Source organism: Rhagoletis zephyria, unplaced genomic scaffold (genome assembly GCF_001687245.7).
Source record: "Rhagoletis zephyria isolate East Lansing unplaced genomic scaffold, Rhagoletis_zephyria_1.1 Rzeph_scaffold_01836, whole genome shotgun sequence".
Lineage (NCBI taxonomy): Eukaryota > Metazoa > Arthropoda > Insecta > Diptera > Tephritidae > Rhagoletis > Rhagoletis zephyria.
Genome location: NW_016158920.1, coordinates 51,346 through 65,577, shown reverse-complemented (window position 1 = coordinate 65,577; position 14,232 = coordinate 51,346). Strand labels below are relative to the sequence as shown.

The 14,232-nt window shown below is 33.1% G+C and overlaps 1 protein-coding gene across 1 annotated transcript in view; it reads right to left on the bottom strand.

Annotated features, from left to right (window-relative positions):
- Positions 1–11,408: 11,408 nt before the first annotated feature.
- The window catches only part of LOC108365318 (25S rRNA (cytosine-C(5))-methyltransferase nop2), a 3,907-nt gene continuing 1,083 nt past the window's right edge, over positions 11,409–14,232 (bottom strand). The window contains exons 3-4 of the mRNA XM_017619318.1: positions 12,785–13,136; positions 11,409–12,712 (exon numbers count right to left, since the gene is read on the bottom strand). Coding sequence (XP_017474807.1) covers positions 11,564–12,712; positions 12,785–13,136 — 1,501 coding nt within the window. The 3' untranslated portion in view covers positions 11,409–11,563. The remainder of the gene's footprint in view (positions 12,713–12,784; positions 13,137–14,232) is intronic.

Sequence of the window (14,232 nt, the reverse complement as noted above, 5' to 3'; positions counted from 1 at the left end):
AAATATAAATTTTGAGTTGAGGATGCGGATATTACGGCTACCTCTTCTTCTATATTGTATACAAATTTCATAGCTGCATCGATTACCAGCATGATTCAATAATAGAATGGTTTTGTAATAAAACAGCCTTCTCGCTTCCACACATAAAATCGGCTCCTTTACTTATACAGAATGTTGCTTACTCTACAGTTTCTAGTGATATTAGTAGTAAAACCAACAATTCTTCATACTAAATATTCGTTAGCATCACCTTCGTTTGCGTAATTTTCTAGAACAAGTGTAGAATAGCGACCTTTTGCTATAAAATAACCAAAAATTCCGATTGATACAACTTTTTACGCTGATTTCAACGATACCACACTTATTTGGCGCAGGTAAAAAAGAAAGAAGATATAAGAGGTTTATTTGCTTTGTTTACTTGTATTTTTTATTATCACTAAATTCTTGAAACCCAAAAGTAGATCATGACAAAATATGTAATATCGAATTAAAGGTAGTAACTTGTACTTTCTAAATAATATAAATTTCTTTATCATTAATTATGCAGTTTTTTTCAAAAAAGGTTATTTCATGAAAAAATTACATTTGTTCGTTTTTTAGTGGGTTTGGTTTAAAAATACAAAAAGCTATAAATTGTGTACATCAGCTGAAAGACAAATTAATTATCTTCATGGTGACGTCATTAGTTTTTTAATCGGTTATTTGGTCCATAAGATATTAATATTTAAAAAATCTTAAATATTACTTTAACCTTCTAGAACGTCTTCATTTTTCACTTGCGCCAAATAATTTTGGCATGGTCGAAATGAGCATAAAAAGTTATATTGATCTGCATTTGCAAAAACGCATAGCTGCACGGTCGGTAGATTTCTTCCAGGAAATGACGAATAACTGAAATCAAAAATGCATATTTTTATGTATTGTTTAGTATATCCATTAAAACACCAAATATATTGCGAATTCGCATAGAATTAATGGGCGTGTTTCTAAGACGTAGCTGTTGCTAAACTGTTGAGTGTTTGTTTCAGAAACGCACAGTTGAGTAGTTCCGCTCAGCTCAACGGTTGGCAACTTTACGCCATTTTTTCCATCATAAAATTATTTCGCTACATGAAGTCAACAATTTACATATATAAGTCAAAAATAGGCATGTTTTATTCAACCATTCAAAAAGCAAATAGCTAAATCTTGGTCAAATAAAACGAAAATAGCTTATTTCCTATGTTAGCCTAATTTTGAGTTGTTTGACTGCAAATAGTGTCAAAGTAAGTTTTTGCCTCTTTCTGATTGGCTGATGCTGATGGAGAAAATTTCTGATGCTGAATGGCAATGCCTCTTGTTCAATATACAAGCCAAGAGAGCTTTTCATAAACCAATATAATTATGTTGGGTAAGTCCTCCATACAAAATAAGCTAATAGCTTAAATTTCTGGACAAATAAAACACGGCTAATGATGTTTCCCTTCCGTCAGTTTTCATAGAAAATTCAAATAAATAAATAATTTGTATGTAAATTGCTGGCGAAACTGGCTGTTAATAAAGTAAAATACACGTACAAATACATATATTAAAAATAAAATAAAAAAAACTCCATTATAAATCCTGTGCTATCCATATTTTTGGCTTAATATTTTTTTATTTTTGAGCTGTTTTATTTAATTTTGCTTGTTTACAAATGTTTTGGCAGTTTGTGTATCATACCGTTTCTAAGACGTAACTGTTGAACTCAACAGTTGACAGCATTTCAGCAACAGTTGAGGTAAACAGTTGCATCTTAGAGACGCGCCCAATAATACACATTTTACTTCTAATTGTATACTTTGCGTACTTTTTGTAGTACCTTTCTACTACCGTTTTCTCAAAAGGCGATCTCATTCTTCCCCTTTCTCCTACTTCCAAGATACAAATCTAGATTACATAACCTTGTATTATTGAATCATGGATTACCAGTATCTCACTAGAACAAAATATATTTTCATTTTCACTATGGGAGTAAATATGTAAATTCAAAACTTTAAAGTGGGTTTTCTCGAGTTACCGTTTATTGAGTTGTGACACTATTGAAGTAAATGAGCGATATGTAAATACATACATACATACATACATACCCATATTTCCTATTGCATTTTCATACTTTCGGCTAGACGACAAAATAATAAGCGATTGAAAACAAAATATATGATCGAAACTAAATGTCGTTCTCGTAGGTTTGTTCCCAAGAACGCTTAAAAACCCAAACCGAAATGAGAACAAAACTTGCGGGGGTGTTTTCACAAGGACGAAAGTGGGAATAAAACTTTGAAGAACGTTCTCAACGGGAATTACTTATATAAGAACAAAACCCTGGGAATGTTCCCAAAGCTGATGAAATGCAAACAACACTTTTGGAAATATTTTTAAGAAAACAAAATGCGAAGAAGTCTCCGTAACTTTGTCTCGAAGAATAATGTGGGGAACAATGAAAGCGTGAGCAAAATTTTTCTCATAGCTCTGTATTAGTTTCAAATATTTGTATATTTAAATTAACCAAAGAAGAACTTAGAGATAATTATGCAAACTAGTATCGCCGAGTTGTCGAAATTCGACCAACCTACTTTTTTCACACACTTTTTCATTTTGCTCGTGCCGTTTTCAGATCTACCGGCCCTCTTAATAGTCTAGGTTACTAATATTGTTTGGTTGAGCGATATACATAATTCTGTTAAATAATTTTACAACTCACAGGTGCAGTAGGAAGAAAAAGATTTGTATAGGAATCCGTTATCGAATTAATATATAGATAGTAGATGGTGAAATCAAAGGAGGCATTCATCGGCTCGGCTCTGCAGTCACCAATCCCAGGAGTATTTCTCTCAGATATTAAAATGAGTAATGCACTGCGACCCAGTGGTCTATTGTGCTCTTAATGCTAGTAACGTGTATTTCGAATTTGAAGCTCGATTCCATTTCGCACCTCTTCTTTGAATTACCTTTCAGGCAAAATAATAATCATTGAAATCGGTTGAGAAACAAGGAGAAGTGGGGAGGAATAGATTTGTGTGGGATTTCGTTAGCGTATTAATATATAGATTAAGCAAACGAAATACTTAAGACACGAATTTTTCTTGCACAGAAAATGAAAAATTGCTCCATAAATGGACAGTTCACTCTGATGATAAACGATCTGGAAGTTGAGATGAGCCAGCTTTCTTCTGGCTTAGAATTAACAATCATGGTTCTCACTGAAACGATTTTTCATATTATCACCCAGACGCCCCTCTCATTATTCTCAACGTTAAGTTCAAAAGGTTGTTCTTGTTTTTTTCTAGCAGAACAATCCCCAGACTTTTGTTCTTATTCCTTAGGCCTTTTTTCGTAAGCGAGGCTCGAAAACCGATTCCATTTCGATATTTTCATTAGAAGACGGTTTTACGTTGCGGGTCCCAATCCCAGCGCGCAACCTTTAGTGGGATGGGTGGTTTTTCAACCGGATACACGCTTATATAGCGAGCCTCTTGCTACAAGATGCTTGCTGTTATTTGCTAATCCCGCCAGAGGCAACGTGTTAAAATTATAACAAAATTTTTTTTGCATCTCCGAGTTATGAAAAAGCATCAGTGAAGTGCAGAACACAAACGTATTCAAACGAAAAATCGCCACCCAAAAGTTTGGTTGATGTAAACAAAATTGTGGTTAGTATTACCAAATCATTGTTGAAAATATCAACCAAGGCATTATTAATATTAACCAAAAATCACGTTGATTCCTTTTCAAGTTTGAATTTGATAATATTAACCAATTTTTGGTAGATTTTTCTCTCAGTGTAAGTACTTGAAACTTTGAAGTAACTGTAAACAACACAAAGACCGCTCTTACTGTAAAACAATCTGAGCCCGTTAATGCTAAAAAATTTCATATTTTACGATGCCAACGTCAGGTCGACCCAAATGGCATTAATGTTGCGAAACCTAATGGCTTGTTTATTTACCCTCGTACTATTTCTGTCATAAAAAGCTTTTAAAAAAGCTATCTGCATTATGATAGCGGTGAAAAAGTGTAAGTCTAAATTAAATTTTAGAAATACAGTCAAAGCGACCCGTTAGTAATAAAGTGTATGGAAACAAATTTGTGGCGATCACAAGAGTTTCACCAGTTTTGAGAAAATTCGAAAAGGGGTAGATACACTAGTAAGAGGGAAAAATACAATTTTTGGTATTTTTTTATGAAAACGGGTTGTATTATTTATTAAACATTAAATTAACAATACATACATATTTAAAGAAGAAAAAGTGATGTGGGAAAAAGAGGCCGTATTCTAAAACAGTACTAAATTCAGTGCTCTTTTTGGTATAAGATTTCTCATAAATGATAAGCTAAATTTACAAAATTCATATAAATACATATACTAAGAGGTACTTGTATATTAAATGGTAAAGCAATGCACTTAAACACAATATTTTATACACCCGTATTACTTTTTATGGGTTCGTTAAAATATACATGGGTAAAAATTTATATAATTCATACCTTCTGAAATGAAATTTTTTTTTTTTTAAGGAGGGGTAATAGCAAGGTGTCCTTTTTGGGTGTTTTAAATTGTCCTACTCACTTAAAACCAGGCTCACTTGAAAAAGCGATGCTTCTGCTATAATATGGATATTTGTATTTATTTAACGTTACTTCCCAAGTATTATGTTATTTCTCAAATACAGATATATGTAATTTGCAAAGAAATAAGCATGCTTATTGGAACTTCTATAATGCCAACCTAAGTGGAGCATGATTCGCTTTAAGATACACGTGAAATTTAGGAATACCCTTCAGAATTAGTAGATACAAAGACCAAAAACCGTGAAAACCCGTTTGCCGTCCTTTAAAACGCAGCCGATTGTGGATTAGATGCTCGTTTTAAAAATGCAATAAAACCAGGTTTTAAAAGCCGAATAGCCCAAGCAAAGGTAACAAACTTCTTCTTCTTCGAAGCTAACAAACATTGTGGGCAATTTGGAGCAAAATAAAAATTCATCATAGGGCACTTTTTGGAACACCTTGCCGATCACTTAAACTAAGGCTATCTAATTGATGTTTTTGAACACCTAGTAAAATGCGGATGTGCAGCAAAAGCTACAATTGGAAATGCATGGTCGCGTTACCCTCCTTCTTTATATGTATGTATACTGTACTTTGTAAAACAAAATTTTGTGAATACGCATTTGCAATAATTAAAAAAAAAAACTTTCGTATTTTACAAAAAAAGTTTGCAGAACAAATGTTGTAAAAAATAAAATCTAGATTTTTTTTACAGCCCATTTGGTTAAAAAAAATTACGTACCCTTCATTAAATGAAACTTAAGCTTATTCTCTAATTTTTGATTTTCAAAATTTTCCTCAAATTTGTTTACACTCGATTAGTACCTTCTTCTTGGAGGATTCAGTTGGAAACTTACCATTTCATACGATTAAATGTAACTTAATGAATAACGCGTTGCTACAAAAAAAAATCACAAAATACACCCAAAACAATTTCAAAAAATTTCAAAACGGTGCTTAAGGAGGCTAAGCACCACGTGTGTATCAAATTTGTTTGAGATCGGTAAAGTAGTTTTGCCAAGTTTTTGCAAACGAGTCATTGTTAGAACAGTTTGTATTCAATTGCATTAGGCGAGGTATCAGTTTATTCGAAAATAAGTGTACTTTTAGATAAATACTACATATTTGGCAACTTTCATAAAAGTTTTTGAAAATAGAGATGGTCAAAGCGGAAAAATTTAATAAAAATAGTTGCTTTTCAAAAGTTTGCCTAACAAAAATTCCCAGCAAGCCAAGAATATATTCGTATACCTCATTTTAAAGGTCTATAAATTCCCATTTCAAAAAATGTTTGATTTTTAAAATCGGATGAAAAATAGTCAACCTGTTAATATATAAGTGCATCTGGAATGAAAATAAGGTTTTTTTTTAATAAAACAAAAAATTCAGGAACTACAAGAAACCTATTTTCGTGTTGCACTCGACCCTACCTTCAATCTACACTAAGTTTTGTTTCGGGTGTGTTTTGTGAGTTTTTTTGCATCACTGTGTAATTATTATATTAAAATTCACAATCAAAAACAAACAAAAAACATCATATTTTTTCAAAAACTGTGACCGCGCGTGTTCGACAGATTTCGATTGGGAAATCAAGCAGAATTTGGACAAAATCGATCCCTTTGTTTCTTGAGATATTCTGTTGCCTCGATAAAAACAAAACTTGTTTATCTACCTTTGGTTTTATCTACCTTCTTTTTCGGTTGAACTTTTTATCTTCAATGAGTGAAAGCTATAATCATCCCGGGAGTAAATATCTGCCCGGACCCTCACAAAATAAGGTTTCCTTTTTAAACGAATTTCCAACGTTTTCACTCGTTAAAAAACTTCGTCTAAATAGAATTGTTTTTGCTACGCAGGTTAAAGGAATACGCAAAGTATGTTTTCTTGTTTAAATCAAAATGCTTCTTTAATTTAAAAACGTAACTATTTATGTGAAAGTTAAATAATAAAATTTATCAGGTTTGGAAAATATTAAAATTTTTATTTTCCTACTTAATTTTCAGAAAAATGCGGGCCGCTTTGAAAATCCGGGCACGGGGGAAACCCCCATCCCTCTAGATGGACCTGACTATAATTCACATAGCCTTTTTAAGCTTTCTATAAATTTATAAAGTTGTACATAGGGAAAAAAAACTTTATGCACAATCAAAATAGAAACCCTTATAAAACATACACGGCTAACTAATGAAGAAAATACTCCGAAAATTGGAAACAGTAAAACATAGTTCTTAAACTTTTTAGTAACTCAGTCAGTTTTTCAAAACTTTCGTAAACATCTAAAAATTAATTCCTCGACCCCCAAAAAAGTGTAAGATATCATAAATTTCCAGAAGATTCCAGAAAAAATTACATTGATTTATCCAACTTACATGAGGCGATTTTCCAGGCAACTTTGAGTTGAAAGCAATAGTCGCCTGGTGTGAACGGCTTTTCAAATAATGTTAGGGGCAGCCCATTTTTGTCAATCCTAGCCTAGTACGCGACTGATTCGATTAGTTAGTTTANGCTTTTCAAATAATGTTAGGGGCAGCCCATTTTTGTCAATCCTAGCCTAGCACGCGACTGATTCGTTTTCGATTAGTTAGTTTATCGGGTTTAAATTAATATGGGAACTTAATACTCGCACAAGGAATACACAATTTTACTTAAAAGAAATATAAAAAAGTGCATTTTTCCAAAAACTTAACTGCAACGCAAATTCCAGTTTAACACAATTTGAAATTTTCCATCCCTAAGTTTTATTGTTTTTCTATTCTATTTTAACCGACTTCACAAAAAGGAAAAAGTTATCAATTCGTCGGAAATTTTTTTTTATGTGCATATGAGTCCGCATAACTTTTTTTTTAAGGAAAGATGTTACCTCATAGGTGGTCCCATACTAATTTGGTTTAAATCCGATCATCGGATCATGAAGAAATCAACGATAATCTTGAATTTGTATATGAAAATTGAAGTCAGTTTTATTTTTTGCTTAACATTTACTTGCATTTTTTTATTGGATTTTTTTATTTTGTTTTTGGTTTACTACTTGCTCTAACTTTATTTTATTTCCTGAATATGAATTTTAATTATAATTTTCTTAACAAAAAAAATTTTGGTTAATCTGAGATGCACTCTACTACACTAAGCAGAATATGTAAATTCACAAAAAGTTGTTGAAAACAAAAAAAAAGTGTATACGCTCAATTTAAAATCCCAAATGTACAAAAATAACTATTCAATGATTTTAAGATAATAACAACTGCAAAAACAAATAGAACAACGGAATTTACAAAATCTAAATTTTAAACAGGTTTATTATAAAATAATAAATATCCATAGTAAAACATTTAAAAATCGAAGCATCTCAATAAATTCACACAAATACAAGTACAGTATAATGTGCTTAATTGCAAAACCAACTTCCATAAGTTAAATAATACCAACAACGCCAATTTGCGATTATAAAATATCGCATAAAATATATACTTGATTGTGGGAGTAATTGGAACATTATGTGTGTATGTGTAATAAAATGTGGTTCAATTAAGAACACTATACTGTAATGTACATACATCTCTATTATATATAGCCTGTGTATATAACAAATTTTGTATACTTGAAACATGAGAAAAATTGCGTAATATTGTAATATTTTACAAAATAGCGATTAGTAATTCGAACAGGGTAAAAACAACAACAAAATAATAACAAAAACCACACACAAGAAAGAATTAATACAATGTTTAATATAGGCATTTTTTTACCAATAACATAAATATGAATAGTATATGTATACCATAGAACACGAACGAAAAAGCGTAGCCAAATAAAAGTGTTTAAAGTTGAATCTATTTAACCACATGTGAACATGTTTTATAATTTTACATACCCACAAAATACATACACATTTGTACTACAATACATTCCAGCGCGGCAAAAGACTCATTAATTTCCAAACATTTTCTATGAAATTTATTCTAGTATTCTTTTAAATATTTATATCAAAAGCACCCAAAATAAAATAGACATACAGTATATGTATGTACATATGTGTGTATGTAGTTATAATTATTGTTAATTAGATGAATAAAATTACAATAAATAATTTGAAATGTAAAATAACTAAAGATGTATAGCTTGTATGAACGTAGTATTAGGAATTATAATCTTTATGTAATTATGTGCATATTTATACAAGAAAAAGAAATATATAGTGCATAGAAATGTATGTATGTATATGTAAATGAAGTAACACGAAACGAACAATTATTAAGTAAGTGATTTAAATAAATTTAACTAAACAAAAAAACAGCTGTTTAAATACTGGATTTAAATCTTCACTTTTTTGTTTTAATAGAGCTAAGCAAAAAAAAGCTGGAACACTGTTTTCCTATCACAACCTCGGCCAAACACTAACACTAACATATCGAGCCCTAACCGCCAAAATAACGTAAGCGACATTTTTTTCAAAATTTTCTTTTTGATGCAGAAATGTATCTAGATGATCTAGGAATATTTCTGCATCAAAAAGAAAATTTTGAAAAAATGTCGCTTACGTTATTTTGGCGGTTAGGGCTCGATATGTGTAAGCGCCAATCTATTATTATTATTATTATTATTATTATTAAACCCATCCCACGATTTCCTGGTGATCACACCAATAGGTGGATTGTCAATTATCTGTTGGTGAGATAAGCAATCAAAAGCATAATCACCAAAAAAGTTGCGGTTTTTCCGCTGGGATTACAAATTTTATTATATTTTAAGACGTCCACCAATATATTTCGGAAAAATATTGAGATTTAAGCGAGCTGGGCCGATTTGAAATTACCTCCAAAAATGGAGTTTTTTATGAATAAAACGAGTTTCTTTCTTTTCAACGGAATCGTAATAATGAGATTTTTGATGCTGTTTATTTTTACTTTCTTCAAAGATTGATTTACGAAAAACTTAAATAACAGGGCCAAAACTATTCTGATTTAAACTTATGGGATCTCAGTAGAAAGGTATTTTTCCACTATTTTTATTTATGTACAAGAAAAAGTCATTCGTGTTCCAATTTGTTTTTGTTTTTTTTTTTTAAATACCAACACATCTTAATTCAACTTTGAATGATGTTCGTTCATACTACCTTTCTCTTTCATTCTTTGAATGAGTTTATTAGCAAAGAAATAAAAAGGGAGAGAAAATACCTTTCCAATGATACCTCACAAGTCTAAATCGGAAGAGTTTAGGTTCAGTTATTCAAGTTTTTCTTATACCAATCTTTGCGATTCCGTTCAAAATTCTTTTTTATTTTATTTTTTTATATATTTATTTAAATTTTTTAAGCTTAAACCATTTTGTCATTTGAGGGGATTCTTTCAAAAAAACATCTTTAAAAAACTATTTTTATTCATAAAAAATTGCATTTTTGGAGGTATTTTCAAATCGGTCCAGCTCGCTAAAATCTTAATATTTTTCCGAAATATTTTGGAGGAAGTAAATAGGGGTATTTTTACTTTGAAATCAAAAAATATTTTTCGTAGAAATGGTATAGAATTCTTGAAAGTCAATATTTTTCGATCGGAAAACTCTGGTTCTCTTCACGAGACTTTCAATAATAATACTCAATTGTCTATTTAACCATTTTTAAATACTAACGATTTGTTATTGGTCGCCCCATTGCATTTTTCGGGGTTTTTGTGGGTTTTTGGCGGACCTATAAATTATAGTTGCAATGAAAAAAGTTCTAAATTCTCTGACACAGAGTGCTACGGGTCTTTGAATTTTTTCAGAATTTTGTTTATTACGCCATGGGATGCACCATATTGTGGTGCAAGAAATTGCTAAGAAGCGGTTTGCAAATAAACTCGCTTGATCTTAGGCGCCCTCTGTCGAGCATATTTAGTGCTCATGTTGGATGTGTTTATTGAGCAAATGAGTTGGAGATTTGATGCAAAAAATGCTCTCCCGGACCAAAAATGCGCTACCGGAATCGGTTAGGGACCAGATTAATTCCTTCACACAACAGTTTTACCACCACTAGTATTGTCAATGAAATGTCTTGGGTTCGGAAGGAAACGCCAGTACACGGTTGCAAATTCGCAGAGTACACTTGATGATTATTTTTTCGTTACTCGAAAAAAAAATGTATGATGCTTTTCCGAACGATTTCCTGAAATGATTAAGTGCTGTAATTTTAGTGTTTAGTCAAGTGTGTTATCAGGATAACCAGCTCAACAGCCACAGCTCTGATGGAGATATAGTCAGTTTTGTCACTTGAGCATATTTTTAGCTACCAAAGAGCATACCAAATACAAATTTTTTGATCATCGCATCATGAGATTTTTTTTCGTTTCATATTCTATTGCATTTGTAGAGGAGCACTTCCCTTAAGTTTCTAACGGAGGTCTTCTTTTGATCTCCTAAACGAGAATAGAGGCGGTAATCTTCTTTATCTCCTTATCTGGTATATAATTGCAAAATGTATCAATAAGCGAGGAAAAATACAATTTTTGGAAAAACTTAACAACATGCCTTGATTGCCACTCACTCTTCAAAAAGAACGAAAAATTTCATTCGAAACAAATTTAAATGCTGTACTTTTACTAGCTAATTTAATTGCAACATGAAATCATTAGACCAAATCTCTTTCGTTCCCACGACAGTCGGGTCTACGTAACCGGAACGACCCAGATTTATATCTGGCCAAGGGCTGTCACTCCAGCAACACTCCCCAAAAAGTCTTTGGGGAATTTGTATGCTGCTACAACAACAACAACCAAATCTCTTTGTATTTGTGTCTATCGCTTGAATCTGACACTTTTCTATGAGGTTTAAAAAAATAGTACAATTTGAAATAATCATGCAATAAATGCGAGGAAATATGCGAGCTATTGGGACTATAATTGGCCTTACATCGCTGTTTATTGCCAAAAATAAACTAAGCTGGAAGTCAGTGAAAATCCTAAAAAGCATAATTTACAATAAACGTTATTTACATAAAATCTACATATATTCCGTAATTTATTCAATGTTCCGTTGTCTCCGTTTTCTTTTTCTTGGGTACTTTAACTGGCTTTTCAAATACATTTCCAATATATTTAGACTTGCTTAGTGCAATTTTCTTCTTTTTCAAATCCAACTCAACTTCCGAAAGGCTTGGTTTGCCAGCACGTTTACCAACACGTTTGCGGGGCGCATTTTCGTCATCTCCCAACTCGGCAGCAACGTCCTCTCCTTCATTTACCTTCTTCGCAGCGTTCGCAATTGCTTCATCCAATTCCTTTTCATCTTCTTCCTGTTGCGCTTTAGTCGCCGGTATGGTATTTGAGAACTTTTTGAATTTGGCCACATAAAAACCATCCATGTTATGTGTATGCGGGTAATAACGGCGAGTCAAATTCAAACTGGGATGGAAGCGATACTGACGATATTTAGTGAAACCTTCAACTCCAAAATCTAATCCAGTTGACACTAGTTTGACATTTCGTTTCTTAAGCGCATAGTCAACCACCCATTCGTTCTCCTCGGGAAGCACCGAACATGTTGAGTACACAATATACCCACCTGTTTTGGATTTTGCGTCAACGCAATCAATGGCGGTTAACAGCAACTTGCGCTGCAGATTATAGCAACGTTGCACATCTACTGCATCCTTTGTTGATTTCACACTTGGATCTTTGGAGACCACACCAGTACCCGTACAAGGCGCGTCTAAAAGAATGCGATCAAAACCCGTCATTAAGTTGCGGAATTTACTCCCGTCTTCACAGCTAACGATAGCATTTATTATGCCCAGTCGATGGAAGTTGGCTACCACCGCCTTTATGCGTTCACGATTTGCATCATTTGCAAAGAGAACACCAGTGTTTTTCATAATGGCAGCTATATGCGAGCCTTTGCCACCGGGAGCTGAACACATATCTAAAATACGTTCGTTTTCTTGTGGTGCTAATGCCATTACTGGTAGCATTGAGGAGGCCCCTTGTATCATATATTGTCCAGCCAAGTATTCCGGTGTTGCACCAAGCGGCACTTGTGAACTATAGACAACTAAACCGACTTTAGTCCACTTTCCCAAGGGATCTAGATTAACGCCCCGGTTGATCAGTGCAGCAGCCAAATCACGACGACGAGTTTTCAGTGAATTTGTGCGGATTGTAAGTGGGCGGGGAACCTAAGTTTATAATACAATTGAGAATTAGTTAAAAGATCGCAGTACAAATATTAACTTGAAAATTTTACTTACCTCTGATGCTTCTAGATATTCCATAAGCTCGGTCAATGGGAACATATCCATCAACTTTCCCATAAGAAAATCGTTATAACTATAGTAAACACAGAGATCGTGTCGCAGTAGATCTAAGTATTCAGTCCGAGACCGATTTGGTTGGCGATATTTATTGAAATCCGATAATACAAGCGTAATATCTTTAATACGTTGCTGAATTTCTTGAAGGCTTATTTCCTTCTGCTCTTCGTCATTTTCATCCGGGAATGTAAAGACTTCTTGACGATCAATTGACATTTGCATTTCTTTTGCGGCCATTTTTGCTTCCTTAGCTTCTCGTTTCTTTAGTTTTTTATTTGCCTTTTCNTGATATAATTAATTTAGTTAATTCCAATGATTTGAACTTAATTCGGCTGAAAAAAATGGTATTCGCAATCGGAATGCAATTGCAACCAGAGTCGATTTAAGAAACCCGACAGCTAGTACGATGAAGAAATTGAAATGTATGTTAAAGAAAGTCAGATCAACAAGAAATATACATGTATATCCTGTTTTTGGCCATCCGAAAGAATTTTAAAAATTCTATAAAAATTTTTTATGTTTGAAATGCAACCGTGGACGCCAGCTGGCAGCGAAACTTGCAAATTCCTTCAAATTTGCGTTCGTGCAGAAATTTGCAAGTTTCTCAACATGAGAGAGAATTTTTTCTTACTCTCTGATATTTTGAGTGTTGCATAATTCTTGCTGGATTTTCGACGAACAAACCTATACTTCGCCAAAGTTTTTCATAAGCATCTTTTTTCGCAAAATTTTTTACGCGCCTTTTTTCGCCGTCAAAACACTAGCGCGCAGGGTCCTTCTTTTTTCTCATAAGATGCGGAAGCTGAAAGTTTAATTAACTTGACAATAGCAAATCTTACTTTCAAGGCTTTGATTAACCCAACAAAAATTGCTCGCCACTTTTTTCAATTTTACTGTTTTGCTGGCACGCGCAGCGACTGCAATCATAAAATTAAAAATATAGCCAAATCAGGAAATTTATTTCATTTTGGTATCTAAAAGCTTAAACAGATGGCAGCGTTGATCCGGATTAACTCGGACCTATTCCGGATCAACTGCAGTTAATTCCGGAGTTGATCCGGATCAACGCCGCCGTCTGTTTATGCTTTAATAGACTGTTGGTTGAAGATGATAAGGCAATCCAGTTAGCTCGCAAATGCTTATACGGTTATATAGAGCGACGTTGAGTATAGCTTTTAGTTCCGTCCAAGTTGGGAACAATTTCTTTGCTCCGTTCGAGACCAAACCAGGTTTCCGGCAAGGCAGCACAAACTTTCGTAGGGTCTACGAAAAAAATACAGATTAACATATATTATCTGGCCAAGGACGGTCACTTTAGCAACATTCCCCAAAACCATTTGTGATGTTATGACGACAACTTTCATTGACAATAAACGATTGCCAAA